Below are 15263 nucleotides of genomic sequence, written 5' to 3'. Positions count from 1 at the left end.
TGCTAGATACAAGTAATGGCACTAAATAGTATTAATAATGGTAATGGTAATGGCACCAAATAATACCAGTGAAGCTGGTGCTGCCCTATTGCTGCCCTGCCACCCCCAGCTATCAGTCGCCACACCCAGCTCACACGCTCATATACCAAGTCCGGCTCACCCACCACCCTCCACCATAATATATCCCCATATCACCGTCTCCTGGAACACTAGAACGGGGACAGGGGCTGGAAGCCAGAAGCCTGGACGCCAGAAGCCGGGACAGGAGCCGCTGTACACGCAATAATGTGCCAGACCAGTAATGCGCCAGACGCCAAAGCGATCCACTTCTCCCTCTTCCTCCTCAGCCTCCTCCCTCCCCGTCAGCTGACGATGACAGAGCAGCCGTGGCCGTAGACCGCCTCACTCCCCACGCTGTCACGCTATCGGCGCCGCTCAGTCTCTGTATCCGAGAACCCCGCCTCCATCAGCAGTAGCATCACTTCCTAGCGCTGACTCAGTGCTGCTGCTGCTCACGCATCCTCCATCACAAAGTGTGCATATTAAAACACAGGATACCTGCACCAGCTGTAGCTAGCCAAGCGTAACATCTTTATAATACGGGACTAGAGCGCTAGGAAATGTACAAAATATTACAGAAAATGTGGTTGTGTATGGCCGGACACCTTAGATTCTGTGAAGTTAGCATTACCACAATATTACTTATTTCACATATAACTTAAATAAGTTAACTATATATACAGTATTAGTCTGGAAACTAGAAGGGAGTGTTTTTAAAAGGAGAGAAGACTTTCTTAAATCACCCCTGAAGTGATTAAAAAAATAGAAAGCTAGATGCTTTATCTCAGTAGCTGGAGCCTCTGGACGGTCCATAGGCTTCCCTTGATCTTTGTAGAGCCCATCGTTCCAGTGCTGGGTCCTTCCTCTTCTGGCCACACTCCTAGCCATGGAGGAGCACATCCAAACTGTCCATGCGCAAATAGGGTCGGCTCATGCCTAATAGAATCAAGCCACTTAAGCGCAGCGTTTTCCTGTACAATCTCTTCATTCTACTGGGCATGCGCAGATCCCACTTGTGCATGCCTGGTCCAGATGTGTTCGTCCATGGCCAGAATATGAAGAAAAACCCAGGGCTAGAAAGGTGGTCTTAGTAATGATCCGAGAAGCATCTGGATCACCAAGCCAGTGTGACTCATTGCCTACTTTGCCATTTGATAGATACTCTGCTCTCCCAAACAATTACCTTTATAAAAAAAAGGGGGGGGGTGATCAATGATGCAAGGGAAAGAAGTAATTACTTTCTGTAAATTGGGTGTTGATGTCCGTTTTTTTTTGTTACAGGATATGACATCTTTCAGCGGGATGCTTTAAATAATATCAGTGCTGAGCCACAAATGGACTCCAGTCCTTTCCTGACAGTGACACTGAGGCAAGGATGCTTCTATCTCTTGGTATTCATTCCAATAACTTGTGCCCTGCTGCAGCTCTTTGCCTGGTCTCACTTCACACTCCATGGAAAGCGTCTCATCACAGTGAAGGCTTATCGTCAAGCTCAGAATGAAATCCCTCCAGATATCAAAACTATATGACGGACCAATGCTTTGACTTTGCCAATGTCTGCCTTCTCTCATCCTCATCTTCGACCACAAGCTTGACCCACTTACCTCCTTCTTCTCTGCTATCAGAGCAGTCTACGATGGCACAAGAATCATTTTTAGAGGATCAATGTTAAGCGATTTTGTTTTTTCTGTTTACATTGTAAGAGGGACCAATCTATTCCATCCTACATGTGGAGCAAGATCTACTTTAAGACAACCCTGCCAGACTTTATGTCTGAAGAGTGACACTGCTGCTAACACAGGACCTGCACTCACTGATGTGTGATGTCCCGGAGTACAGGAATTTAGGTTATCATGAGAAAAAAGTCGCCCGTCGCCCCCCCCCCCCCCCATGAAGAATTAATGTTCTGTCCTGCAGTAGCCATTGCTTCTGTCACACTTGTGCTGCATGTGGCTCTAAGGGCTCTTTCACATCAGAGCTTGCGTTGGAGAACGCTCAAAGCATACGTTTTGTTGTATGCATTTTAATGCGTTTTGATATGCGTTGCACTGCAGTGAGTGTGCGTTTTTAATCCGTTTTCAATGCGTTACAGCACATAGGAAAACGCAGGTAATTTTTTTTTTCTTTTAGTTTTCAACTTTCTACATTGTTCCTCTGTTGCATTCTGGGACTTATTGTCTGCGTTAACGGATTAAACGCGCATAGTGTGCGTTTTACATTGACTAACATTGTAACGCATAAAGCTAGCGTCGGCCGAAAAACTGCACCTGGGTGCAGTGTAACGCAACGCACAAAAAGGCTGCGTTATATGTGAAAGCTAAAATGAAAGTCTATGGACTTTCATTTCACCTTGGGTAACGCAAACTTTACCCGTTGCGTTGAAACACAGAAAAACTGCCCTAATGTGAAAGAGCCCTAACCAATGCAACTGCCATAGATGTTGCTGCAGAAAAGGTCAGCAGCATTGCACACCGCATAGCAATGTTACTGGCCTGTACTGAACCAAGAAACGCTCGTAGCACTGATAGCGTTACCAAAGCAATGCATGTAAACACTGTACAGCAGTAGAGTAGCAATCGCTACACAACCCCTGTACACGTACATCGTTTACGCTTGTTGCTGTAGTAACACTATCAGCGCAACGAGCGTTACTAGGTTCAGTACAGGCCAGTAACATTGCTACACGGTGTACAATGTTACCAGTCTTTTCTGCATCAAGCCCACAGTGTCCAGTGCTCTCTATAGCAGTCATGTCTTATTAGAGTTGTAGTATGGAAGAGCTTCAGGAGTGTGTGCAATGACTAAGGCTAGAAGAATTACTGCAAGAATTGTGACGAGTATTAAAAACATTTTTCAACTTGCTTCAAACCAAGGCAAATGTTGCTGGGTGGGGTTTCTTCGTAAAGCCATTGGGTATCACATAATCATTTTTTTTTAAAATGACATTTTCAGTTATCAAAATGTAGTTACTGCTACCTCATCAATTTCGCCGCTCCACCGCCCCCGGTTCGTGTAATATACCCGCAATTCCTCTCCGTTAAAATCAAAGATGGCTGCCAACCTTTGCTTCATCTTCCGGGTCGGCAGCCTCTTCCTTCCTAATAACTCCAAGTCTCAAGCGCCGATAAAATAGCGCGAGACAATGGAGACTATCGTGTGCATGGCCGTGAGACAGTGCGCGCAAGCTCACGGTTATCGGCAAGCGCGCGCCTGCAGTAAGTTGTGACGGCAAAATCTATGGAGCAGCTGGCAGTAAACCTTGGAAGATATGATAGCACCTTCACTTTGAGGAAAATGTATGTAAATGACATTCCCCCACTGCCCCGATGTGTGCTCAAGCATGTACATCAGGGTATATACACTGTGCGTAAAAAGAGTCACGCACGGACACCTGCCCCCAGCGCTGCATGCTCTTGTAATGATGAGCAGGGGAGCCGCGCATCAGCGGGAGCGCGACTGACAGGGCAGAGCAAAGGGGTGGAGATGACGGGGGGAGTGACAGAGCAGGGAAAAGAAGCTTTGCCTCCTCTCTCTAGCCCTTGTATTCGACCAAACTGGTCAAAAAATAAAACCGCTGATTTTGGGGGCCAGACTGCATCAAATCTAACGAAATGGGGACAGAACAATAAAGGAGAATGAGGTTAGTGGTCCCATATACAAAAAATCAATATATAAAATGGTACACATTCACTTTAAATGAAGATACCACAAGATGTCTGCCAGCATCTTTGGTATTCTTCATATTTTTGTCTGTTCCTCTTCCTCTGATTCTTACAAGAAAAATGGAGTCCTTCCTTTTTTTTTTTTTCTTTTTTAATTGAGCCTGTTGGCCAAATACCAGCGAGGGATCTTCAGCCTTCAGCAATGGTGCTTTCCATACCTTTGTTAAACGAGGACAGGAAGGGGAGAACTCTGCCAGACTTCTGAATGTTTTCAATTTATGAAGACAAAAGGATGCCCATAGACTTAAAACTATGGTTGACTGAACTATCAACACTGATGGGTGGTGCACAAGTCTTCAGAAAATACAATCCACCAAGGCTATATTCTTGTGAAGAGAAACATTGGGTTGTTGTCACAAATGTATGGAATAGTTGGCAAACGCTGAGTGGACTTTTCTCATTCAGGTCGCACATTTGCCATTGTGTGACTAGATACTGCCTCAGCAGACAGCAAGCTGGATGTTTGTGGTATGGTCTGCTTGATGGCAGGTGGGCTGAAGGGAATGCCATAGGAAATAGAGGAATCCTGTTTACGACAAGTTTAAAGTGATCCTGTTATAGATTGCAAATACAAAACTAGTGATAAGGCTGTAAAGATGGCATACACGAGGTGATGGTCATCTGACATGCCCAAAAGATAGATCCCTCTCTGATTCAAATCTGATTAGAGGAGGATCTATTACTGCCATACACTGCAAATTGATTTTTAATAGATTTCATCTTGAAATCTATTAAAAATCTATGGAACTGCTGCAGAGCAGAGCTGGGTAATAGGCCCCCAGTTCTTTGCTAATTAATAGTGCTCCCCAGGGCCCCTGCACAGTACCCTCACCTGTCTGGCCGGCGCTCTCCCTCACATAACATGTTGCTGGATCACAGAGAACAGGCGCCGGTGTTTGGGGAGGAAAATGAATTGATACAGACTGGAGGGAGTGCGCCGGCCACTGAGTACACTCTGCTGCCATGAGTGCTCCGCAGGGGCCCTGGTTGAGGACTATTAGCTTAGGGGGAGACCTGGGGGGGGGGGGACCTCACAACAGGATTACTTTCTGACTAGGCAGGCTTCTCTGGGTGTGCAGTAAATGGCATTTTGCCATACCTGCAGTAAGCAGCAGTGTCAGTTTAGATTTATTGCAAACTGATCACTCATTGTTTACCTGTCATCTGCTTACAGTAGTAACTGAGTGCCGACACAGTAGTCATTCTTTCACTTTAGATCCAGCAGCATGAAGCACGCTGAGTTACAGTGACCCTGTCACCTGCAGAGGATTCAATAGCTTTTTTTTTCTTCTTCTTTTTTTGCTTCTACCAACAAGATAGCAGACTGAACTGATATTAGAGAACAGGTGCACTTTAATCAGTTTCTTCTTTGAATAAGGATAGAACATCTGTGCCATTTGTCAGAGTTTCTACCAGACTAGCAGAGAGACCTTAGTACTGGTGCTTAATATCACTATGTATATACTGTTTGTTTTTCTATTTTGCTGTTACTGGAAACAGCTCTTCTTTGATCATGTTTACTTGCAGGCAAGTAAGGATGATGGATGTCTTTGTTGAGTGAGTGATCGGTGCAGGGGATAGTTGGGGTGAAAAGAACCATGACATATAATGTAAAGCACCGCTAAATAATTGCCTCTCTGCCACAGTCTTTTTTACAGGAGCCCTGAGCTGATTCATCTGTGCTGAATGTCTGATTTACCAATTCAGGTCAGGTGGTAAACATGCTGCACAGGATACTGAATGTTTATAGTACACCTGTCAGTCACGAGCATTTTTAACAATTCCAATTGTCATACTTTTTATTGTAAAAGTGACGTTTTTACTTCTCAGGAATGGATATTTGTACTTTGTCTTGTCTGATATCACACTAGTGTGCAGTGTGTCCCATGGAAAAGTGTCTTAATGAATGAATAAACCATGCTCTTAAAACTGTCTGTTGTCAAAGGTGCTGTCAGAAATGCATGAAAGAAAGCTAAAATTCTTTTTTTTTTTTGTGTTAAAACAGGAGAAGAATCAATGCAGAGCATTTATTAGCATTGCTGAAGTTAGGTACCACATAAGGCAGCCCCATTAGAGATTTGCAGCCTGACAGCGAGCAAAGATAATCCAATGACAGTTAAAATAAAGGCTTAAAGTGAACCTCCAGACTAAAAATCTACTCAGCAGCACTTAAAAGGCTTGATGTTTCTTTAAGGGCTCGTTCCCACTATCGCGAATCCGCATGCGTCCAACGCATGCGGATTCGCACATGTAATGTGAGTGGATGGGGCTGTTTCCACTCCTGCGGTGGCGTTGTGCGTTTTTTGTTGCGGAGAAAAAACGCACAAAAGAGGCAACGATTTCGCCTGCGTCGGGAATCGGTGCGAATCGCCGCTAATGTATTTAATAGTAAAAACGCATGCGTTTTTTACATGCGTTTTTACCCACGATTCGCGTGCGATTTCACACCTTTTCCAATGTTATTTTGCCCTGGCAGTGTCATGGTTAATTTCGCATGGCACCCTGCCATGCGAAATCGCACGCGAAATCGCGGGTAAAAACGCATGCAGAAACGCATCCGCATGCGCTTTTACAAGCGTCGGAATGCCGGCGAATCGCGTCGCAACAGTGGAAACAAGCCCTTACAGTTTCACAGCATCAGAACTTTGTTTTTCTTACCCAAGCCTCACTTTTAGCTGCACAGAAGAAATCTGCCCAGGCATTTTTCCCCTGATGCTGTGCAAAGCATGATGGGAATTCTGGTGTTGTTCTCATTGCTGGCTTCGACCAGCCCCCCACAGCCGTTCTGTGCCTGGGCTGGTCCTCTAGGATCCTGCGTCCTCCCGCCACAGCTAAGTTTTGTTCTTTACCGACCTGCGCATGTGCAGGACTCTATTGCGGACGGGAATGTGTGCTAAACTACATGCGGTGAGGGCCGCGCAGGCACAGTGGCCCGCCGACTCCCAGTCAGTGAAGAACGAAACATAGCCGCAGTGGGAGAACGAAGGATCGTAGAGGACTGGCGCGGGCACAGACCGGCTGCGCGGGGCTGGTCGAAGCCCCAGGTAAGTAAATGTCATTGGTTTAGGTACACTTTTTAATCGGGTGCGCGGTGGTAACTGCATGCAATAATCATAAACACAACAAAACCTCCTGGCCGCTGTCTCCCCCCCCCCCCCCTCCCAGTGTTTTATGACCGCTATGTGTCCATGCCCTGTCTCCGCATTCAGGCCCCGTGTGACTACTGGCATATAGCACATGGGGGCAATGTGTGATCTAGCATTGAAGCAGAGTTGTCATGGCAGTAGCATGGAAGCTGCCTTTCCTGAACTCCTGGCCTGACTTTCATGTAAACCTTCATCTGTAACACTCTGACTTCACCCCCCGGAACAAATATGCAGAAGCAGCAGGAGCAAGTAAACGCCTGACACTGCTGCTAGCGTGAAAGTATCAAAATGTATGAGTCATACTTGCCGCATCACGTTGCGTTACCCTTCCCTGCCGCAACTTGTTGCAATGGCCATTAATGTCTATGGCACATGCCACAGTACCTGTGGTGTGCAACGGAAGGGCTCCAGACTGCTGTGTGATTCCCGGAAGTTCCATATTAATGTTTTTTCTTTTTTTATGATCGCACTGCAGCTGTAACATGCAGTGCAACTTGCCTAGCCCGTTATGGTACGATCGTCCAGCAGATGCTGGACAATTGTACCGCTATAGTGTAAAAGAACCCTCAAAGTTTACAATCAGCATTGTTATCCAATCAACATTGCAACAAGTTGAACAGACATACCATGCAGTAAAGTCATGCAATCGGTCCAGCGCACAAAAGCAAGTCTGAGCCATTTTGCACAGCTACGCGCTGGAGACAGATTTGGAGGAAACGTCTATCAGCGCAAAACAGGTTCACATTATGGTGTGCCCACAAGTTTTTCTTAACAGGAATCCTTATCAAATTAAGGTGTTTAGTGAAGAAAAAAAAAATCATTGGCCTTATAAATAAGTTCAAATCATGAGTGCTAATTATCAGAATTTACACTTCTCTACGCTCATCCATTGACGGAAAATATCCTTCAAATAGTATCTTTGGGCTCAAAGACTTGACAGGACACCTGAAGTGAGAAGAATAACCTGTTCACTGACCAGTCAACACCCCAGTTTGACAACTGAAGTGAGAGGGATATGGAGGCTGCCATATTTATTTCCTATGATATTGTAGGGGAAGTTGAGATTTTTCGCTTATGTCGGCAGAGATCAAAGCACAGAAGGGTCACAACATAATACCAGCCAGTGAGTCTTTTTAGGGTTAAAATAAAATAATACAGCTTTGTCAGTCAATGTCCAAAACAGAAACAATTCATCACACTGGGTATTTAGCAATCACACTGTATGCACAGCACTCTGCATCTGTGCCAACCCTGACCTCAGGTTATCTTCGGTTACTCCATACCACTCCTGTTTACTCTCCTCAGACACACTGGCTCTTCAGTGACCCCCTGCCATGGGCCTAATGGCAGTACTCAGCCACTCACCTTTCCAGGCCTCTCCTGGATTAGAAGTACTGGAGTCAGAAACCATTATCTTAAGCCTCAATTCACTAAGCTTTATCAAACAAAAACAAACGTTTGGTAATTTTCCTCATGGGTAAAATCTAATTTTGAATTCACTAAGGTGTTATAGATTCATACTCCCCAACCGCCCCTATTTCGTCGGGATTCTCCCGCTGTGGGAGGCTTTGTCCCCCCCCCCCCCCCCCCCCCCCCCCCCCCCCCGCGATAGCCTGCCTCAGTCCCGGGCTGAGAAGTCAGGATGAAGAGCGGCAGAGTGATTACAGAGAGCAGAGCAGTCACCGCGGGACTTCCTACACAGAGCAATGATGACCTCAGCTACAAAGCCCCGGGTGATTGCTCTGCTCTCCTGTTCCCTTACAGACCTGCGGTGTCTGGCTGTCTGCTTCCTCACACATCTTCTGTCACTCTGCATGTAAACACTTCTGTGACATGCGGGGGTCCTCTGCCTGGCTGTCAAGCTTCAGCAGCTGTGCCCTCTGACCTGCCTTCCCCCTCTCCTCTAAACTCTCTGCACAACAATCTCCGGAGGAGGGGAGTAGAGTTGGGCCGAACCTCCGATTTTAGGTTCGCGAACTTCCGCGGAAGGTTCGGTTCGCGTTAAAGTTCGCGAACCGCAATAGACTTCAATGGGGATGCGAACTTTGAAAAAAAAAATAATTATGCTGGCCACAAAAGTGATGGAAAATATGTTTCAAGGGGTCTAACACCTGGAGGGGGGCATGGCGGAGTGGGATACATGCCAAAAGTCCCCGGGAAAAATCTGGATTTGACGCAAAGCAGCGTTTTAAGGGCAGAAATCACATTGAATGCTAAATGACAGGCCTAAAGTGCTTTCAAACATCTTGCATGTGTATACATCAATCAGGTAGTGTAATTAAGGTATTGCTTCACACTGACACACCAAACTCACCGTGTAACGCAGCGCAAACAGCTGTTTGTGTAGTGACGGCCGTGCTGGACTGGTGCGCACCATGGCAAGAGTGCAGGTTTTGGTGGCTTTACAGCCCATATAGTCGCCTGGCTGATGTAGCTGAATGACAGAACAGTGACTGTCCAGCTGATCAAATTTGGTCTGACCACAATGAGGCAACGACCTTATTATCGTGGGTGTGCCCCCCGAGACACTCATCTAGGCGCCGGTCATTGCTTTATTGTGATACGCAAGCCCCTTCACCACGGCAAGGTAATGATCACGAAGGGGAATGGGCGCATGTACATGCCTTTTCTTTTGTTGTTGCAGCTGCCCGCAGTGCAGCCAGAAAAATTAGGCAGTCATGTACACGCACCAGAAAAATTATTACAGCGGCCGCTGCTAGCAGCGGCCTAAAAAATTCAGCAATCCGCCTGGAGTCCCGGACCCTGTGGGTGGTGGCGGAGAAGGTAGTCAAGCGGCCTGCAGGCAGACATGCTGTGTGGAGGGACTGGGAGCGACTTAGTCTTCTTGGGGCAGGCCAGGCAGCCAGTCACACGGCGTGCAGGCAGAGATGCTGTGTATGCGGGGACTGACTTAGTCTTGGGGCGGGCAGCAGCCCTCCGGGATCCATGCCTCATTCATTTTGATAAAGGTGAGGTACTTAACACTTTTGTGACTTAGGCGACTTCTCTTCTCTGTGACAATGCCTCCAGCTGCGCTGAAGGTCCTTTCTGACAGGACGCTTGCGGCAGGGCAGGAGAGAAGTTGGATGGCAAATTGGGACAGCTCTGGCCACAGGTCAAGCCTGCGCACCCAGTAGTTCAAGGGTTCCTCATCGCTGTTCACAGCAGTGTCTACATCCACACTTAAGGCCAGGTAGTCGGCTACCTTCCGTTCCAGGCGTTGGTGGAGGGTGGATCCGGAAGGGCTACGGCGAGGCGTTGGACTAAAGAACGTCCGCATGTCCGACATCACCATGAGATCGCTGGAGCGTCCTGTCTTTGACTGCGTGGACACGGGAGGAGGATTAGTGGCAGTGGTACCTTGCTGGCGTTGTGCCGTCACATCACCCTTAAAGGCATTGTAAAGCATAGTTGACAGCTGGTTCTGCATGTGCTGCATCCTTTCCACCTTCCGGTGAGTTGGTAACAGGTCCGCCACTTTGTGCCTGTACCGAGGGTCTAGTAGTGTGGCCACCCAGTACAGCTCATTCCCCTTGAGGTTTTTTATACGGGGGTCCCTCAACAGGCAGGACAGCATAAAAGACGACATCTGCACAAAGTCGGATCCAGTACCCTCCATCTCCTCTTGCTCTTCCTCAGTGACGTCAGGTAAGTCAACCTCCTCCCCCCAGCCGCGAACAATACCACGGGAAGGTTGAGCAGCACAAGCCCCTTGCGATGCCTGCTGAGGTTGTTCTCCTGCCGCTGTCCCCTCCTCCTCCTCCTCCCCCAAAGAAACACCTTGCTCATCATCCTCTGAGTCTGACTCGTCTTCTGCACACGACTTCTCTTCTTCCTCCTCCTCCCCCCTCTGTGCTGCCGCAGGTGTTAAGGAAACAGCTGGGTCTGATGAAAATTGGTCCCATGCCTGTTCCTGCCGTAACGGTTCCTGGTCACGCTCATTCACAGCTTCATCCGCCACTCTACGCACAGCACGCTCCAAGAAGTAAGCGTAGGGAATTAAGTCGCTGATGGTGCCCTCACTGCGGCTCACCAGGTTGGTCACCTCCTCAAACGGCCGCATGAGCCTGCATGCATTTTCCATCAGTGTCCAGTTGTCGGGCCAGAACATCCCCATCTTCCCAGACTGTTTCATTCTACTGTAGTTGTAGAGGTAGTGGGTCACGGCTTTCTTCTGTTCTAGCAGGCGGGAGAACATGAGCAGGGTCGAGTTCCAGCGAGTCGGGCTATCGCAAATGAGGCGTCTCACCGGCATGTTGTTTTTGCGCTGAATTTCCGCAAAGCGTGCCATGGCTGTGTAAGACCGCCTCAAATGCCCACAGAACTTCCTGGCCTGCTTCAGGACATTCGCTAAGCCAGGGTACTTTGCCACAAATCTTTGAACCACTAGATTCATGACATGTGCCATGCAGGGTATGTGTGTCAGCTTCCCCATATGCAAAGCGGCAAGCAGATTGCTGCCGTTGACGCACACCACGTTGCCTATCTCCAGGTGGTGCGGGGTCAGCCACTCATCCACCTGTTTCTTAAGAGCAGCCAGGAGAGCTGCTCCAGTGTGACTCTCCGCTTTGAGACAAGACATGTCTAAGATGGCATGACAGCGTCGTACCTGGAATGCAGCATAGGCCCTGCGGAGCTGGGGCTGTGTAGCTGGAGAGGAGAACTGCCACTCAGCCAAGGAGGAGGAGGACAGCGAAGAGCATGTAGCAGGAGGAGAGGAGGTGGCAGGAGGCCTGCCTGCAAGCCGTGGAGGTGTCACAATTTGGTCCGCTGCGCCCTGCTTGCCATCGTTCACCACCAGGTTCACCCAATGGGCTGTGTAGGTAATGTAGCGGCCCTGCCCGTGCTTGGCAGACCAGGCATCCGTGGTCAGGTGTACCCTTGACCCAACGCTCTTCGCAAGAGATGACACCACTTGCCTCTCAACTTCACGGTGCAGTTGGGGTATGGCCTTTCTCGAAAAATAAGTGCGGCCTGGCATTTTCCACTGCGGTGTTCCGATGGCCACAAATTTACGGAAGGCCTCAGAGTCCACCAGCCGGTATGGTAACAGCTGCCGAGCTAACAGTTCCGCCACGCCAGCTGTCAGACGCCGGGCAAGGGGGTGACTGGCCGAAATTGGCTTCTTCCGCTCAAACATTTCCTTCACGGACACCTGACTGCTGCTGTGGGCAGAGGAGCAGGAACCGCTCAAGGGCAGAGGCGGAGTGGAGGAGGGTGCCTGTGAAGGTGGAAGGGAGAAAGCGGCAGAATCAGATAATGCACCTGATGGAGGAGGAAGAGGAGAAGGAGGGTGGCTTTGCTTTTGTGTGCTGCTGCTGCTTTTGCTCAGGTGGCCATCCCATTGCTGTTTGTGCCTTTTCTCCAGGTGCCTTCGTAAGGCACTTGTCCCTACGTGAGTGTTGGCCTTTCCACGGCTCAATTTTTGTTGGCAGAGCGAACAGATGGCTTTGGTCCGATCTGAGGCACACACATTAAAAAATTTCCACACCGCTGAGCCACCCTGGGATGTGGGCACTATGGGGACCTCAGCAGCTGATGCTGAAGGGCAAGTTGGCTGGCTGTACATAGGTGGCGATACATGGTGCCGGACTCTGCCACCAGCTGTTTCTGACGAAGAGCTGCCCCAGCTTCTTTCAGCAACTTCTCTCCTCCTACTACTCTCTGACTCCCCCTCTGAACTGTCCCCCTCTTCATCTCCTCTATTGGGAACATACAGAGGATCCCTATTACCGTCATCATCGTAGTCATCCTGCCCAGCTTCGCTTGCCTCAGACAAATCCAAACTTGCACCATCAGTAGGTCCTTCATCCTCCTGACACGTTACATCCATAGTGTTGCCGCGTAACTCAGACATATGAGCTGGTGAAAATTCATCTGGCTGTAACAACAATGGCTGTGCATCAGTGATTTCAACACTAAATAATTCTTGCGAAGTGTCAAATGCAGCGGAAGTGGTGCTAGTAGTAGCGCTGGTGGCTGAGCAAGATGAGGTGTTCTGTGTCGCTAAATACTCAACCACGTCCTGACAATCTTGGGAGGTGATGGGACGTGCCTTCTTCCGAGCACTGTACTGTGGGCCAGGTCCACACGAAATTACATTTACATGACCTCGCGCAGACCTGCCAGGTGGCCTTCCTCTGGCTCTGGCACTACCTCTTCCTCTACCTGTTTTGTCCATATCGGGTATGCACGGAGTGGTATATCACACTGCGTGCACTCACGTAGGTAGGTGGGTTCACTTAACTGCACAGGTATGCGCACTGATGCGGTGGGTTCACTAAACAGAACAGGTATACAGTGGCGGGTTCACAGAACAGGTATGCAGTGGCAGGTTCACTGAACACAACAGGTATGCAGTGGCGGGTTCACTGAACAGGTATACAGTGGCGGGTCCACTGAACAGAACAGGTATGCAGTGGCGGGTTCACTAAACAGAACAGGTATACAGTGGCGGGTTCACTGAACAGGTATACAGTGGCGGGTCCACTGAACAGAACAGGTATGCAGTGGCGGGTTCACTAAACAGAACAGGTATACAGTGGCGGGTTCACTGAACAGGTATACAGTGGCGGGTCCACTGAACAGAACAGGTATGCAGTGGCGGGTTCACTAAACAGAACAGGTATACAGTGGCGGGTTCACTAAACAGAACAGGTATACAGTGGCGGGTCCACTGAACAGAACAGGTATGCAGTGGCGGGTCCACTGAACAGAACAGGTATGCAGTGGTGGGTTCACTAAACAGAACAGGTATACAGTGGCGGGTTCACTAAACAGAACAGGTATACAGTGGCGGGTTCACAGAACAGGTATGCAGTGGCAGGTTTACTGAACACAACAGGTATGCAGTGACGGGTTCACTGAACAGGTATACAGTGGCGGGTCCACTGAACAGAACAGGTATGCAGTGGCGGGTTCACTAAACAGAACAGGTATACAGTGGCGGGTTCACTGAACAGGTATACAGTGGCGGGTCCACTGAACAGAACAGGTATGCAGTGGCGGGTTCACTAAACAGAACAAGTATACAGTGACGGGTTCACTGAACAGGTATACAGTGGCGGGTCCACTGAACAGAACAGGTATGCAGTGGCGGGTTCACTAAACAGAACAGGTATACAGTGGCGGGTTCACTAAACAGAACAGGTATACAGTGGCGGGTCCACTGAACAGAACAGGTATGCAGTGGCGGGTCCACTGAACAGAACAGGTATGCAGTGGCGGGTTCACTAAACAGAACAGGTATACAGTGGCGGGTTCACTAAACAGAACAGGTATACAGGACCTGTCGCAAATGGCAGGTTCACTGAACACAACAGGTATGCAGTGGCGGGTTCACTGAACAGGTATACAGTGGCGGGTCCACTGAACAGAACAGGTATGCAGTGGCGGGTTCACTAAACAGAACAGGTATACAGTGGCGGGTTCACTAAACAGAACAGGTATACAGTGGCGGGTTCACTAAACAGAACAGGTATACAGTGGCGGGTTCACAGAACAGGTATGCAGTGGCAGGTTCACTGAACACAACAGGTATGCAGTGGCGGGTTCACTGAACAGGTATACAGTGGCGGGTCCACTGAACAGAACAGGTATGCAGTGGCGGGTTCACTAAACAGAACAGGTATACAGTGGCGGGTTCACTAAACAGAACAGGTATACAGTGGCGGGTTCACAGAACAGGTATGCAGTGGCAGGTTCACTGAACACAACAGGTATGCAGTGGCGGGTTCACTGAACAGGTATACAGTGGCGGGTCCACTGAACAGAACAGGTATGCAGTGGCGGGTTCACAGAACAGGTATGCAGTGGTGGGTTCACAGCACAGGTATGCAGTGGTGGGTTCAATGAACAGGTATACAGTGGCGGGTCCACTGAACAGAACAGGTATGCAGTGGCAGGTTCACTGAACAGGTATGCAGTGGTGGGTTCACAGCACAGGTATGCAGTGGTGGGATCACAGCACAGGTATGCAGTGGTGGGTTCACAGCACAGGTATGCAGTGGTGGGTTCACAGCACAGGTATGCAGTGGTGGGTTCACAGAACAGGTATGCAGCCAGACAGGAACAAGTTAAGCCTAACTAATCTTTCCCTGAGAGACAGTCTGCAGCAGCTCGCCCTACTCTCACTAACGCAGGCAGCACACGAGTGACCGTAATGGCCGCCGCTGCCTGCCTTATATAAGGGGGGGTGGTGCTCCAGGGTATAGTGTAGCCTAATTTGCTACACTGGGCCTGCTGACTGTGATGTAGAGGGTCAAAGTTGACCCTCCATGTGCATTATGGGGCGAACCGAACTTCCGCAAAGGTTCGCCTGCGGGACGCGAACGCG

The 15263-nt window shown here is 49.0% G+C and overlaps 1 protein-coding gene across 5 annotated transcripts in view; it reads left to right on the top strand.

The window, feature by feature from the left end:
* MFSD13A (major facilitator superfamily domain containing 13A) overlaps window positions 1-5711 on the top strand; it is a 53106-nt gene extending 47395 nt beyond the window's left edge. For all 5 annotated transcript variants that reach the window (XM_068259394.1, XM_068259392.1, XM_068259396.1 and 2 more), the window contains one exon: window positions 1342-5711. In XM_068259394.1, the coding sequence (XP_068115495.1) occupies window positions 1342-1589 (248 nt within the window). In that variant the 3' untranslated portion in view covers window positions 1590-5711. The remainder of the gene's footprint in view (window positions 1-1341) is intronic.
* The last annotated feature ends 9552 nt before the right edge of the window (window positions 5712-15263 follow it).

This window comes from Hyperolius riggenbachi, chromosome 10, assembly GCF_040937935.1.
Source record: "Hyperolius riggenbachi isolate aHypRig1 chromosome 10, aHypRig1.pri, whole genome shotgun sequence".
NCBI lineage: Eukaryota > Metazoa > Chordata > Amphibia > Anura > Hyperoliidae > Hyperolius > Hyperolius riggenbachi.
This window is presented reverse-complemented; position numbering and strand designations above follow the sequence as displayed.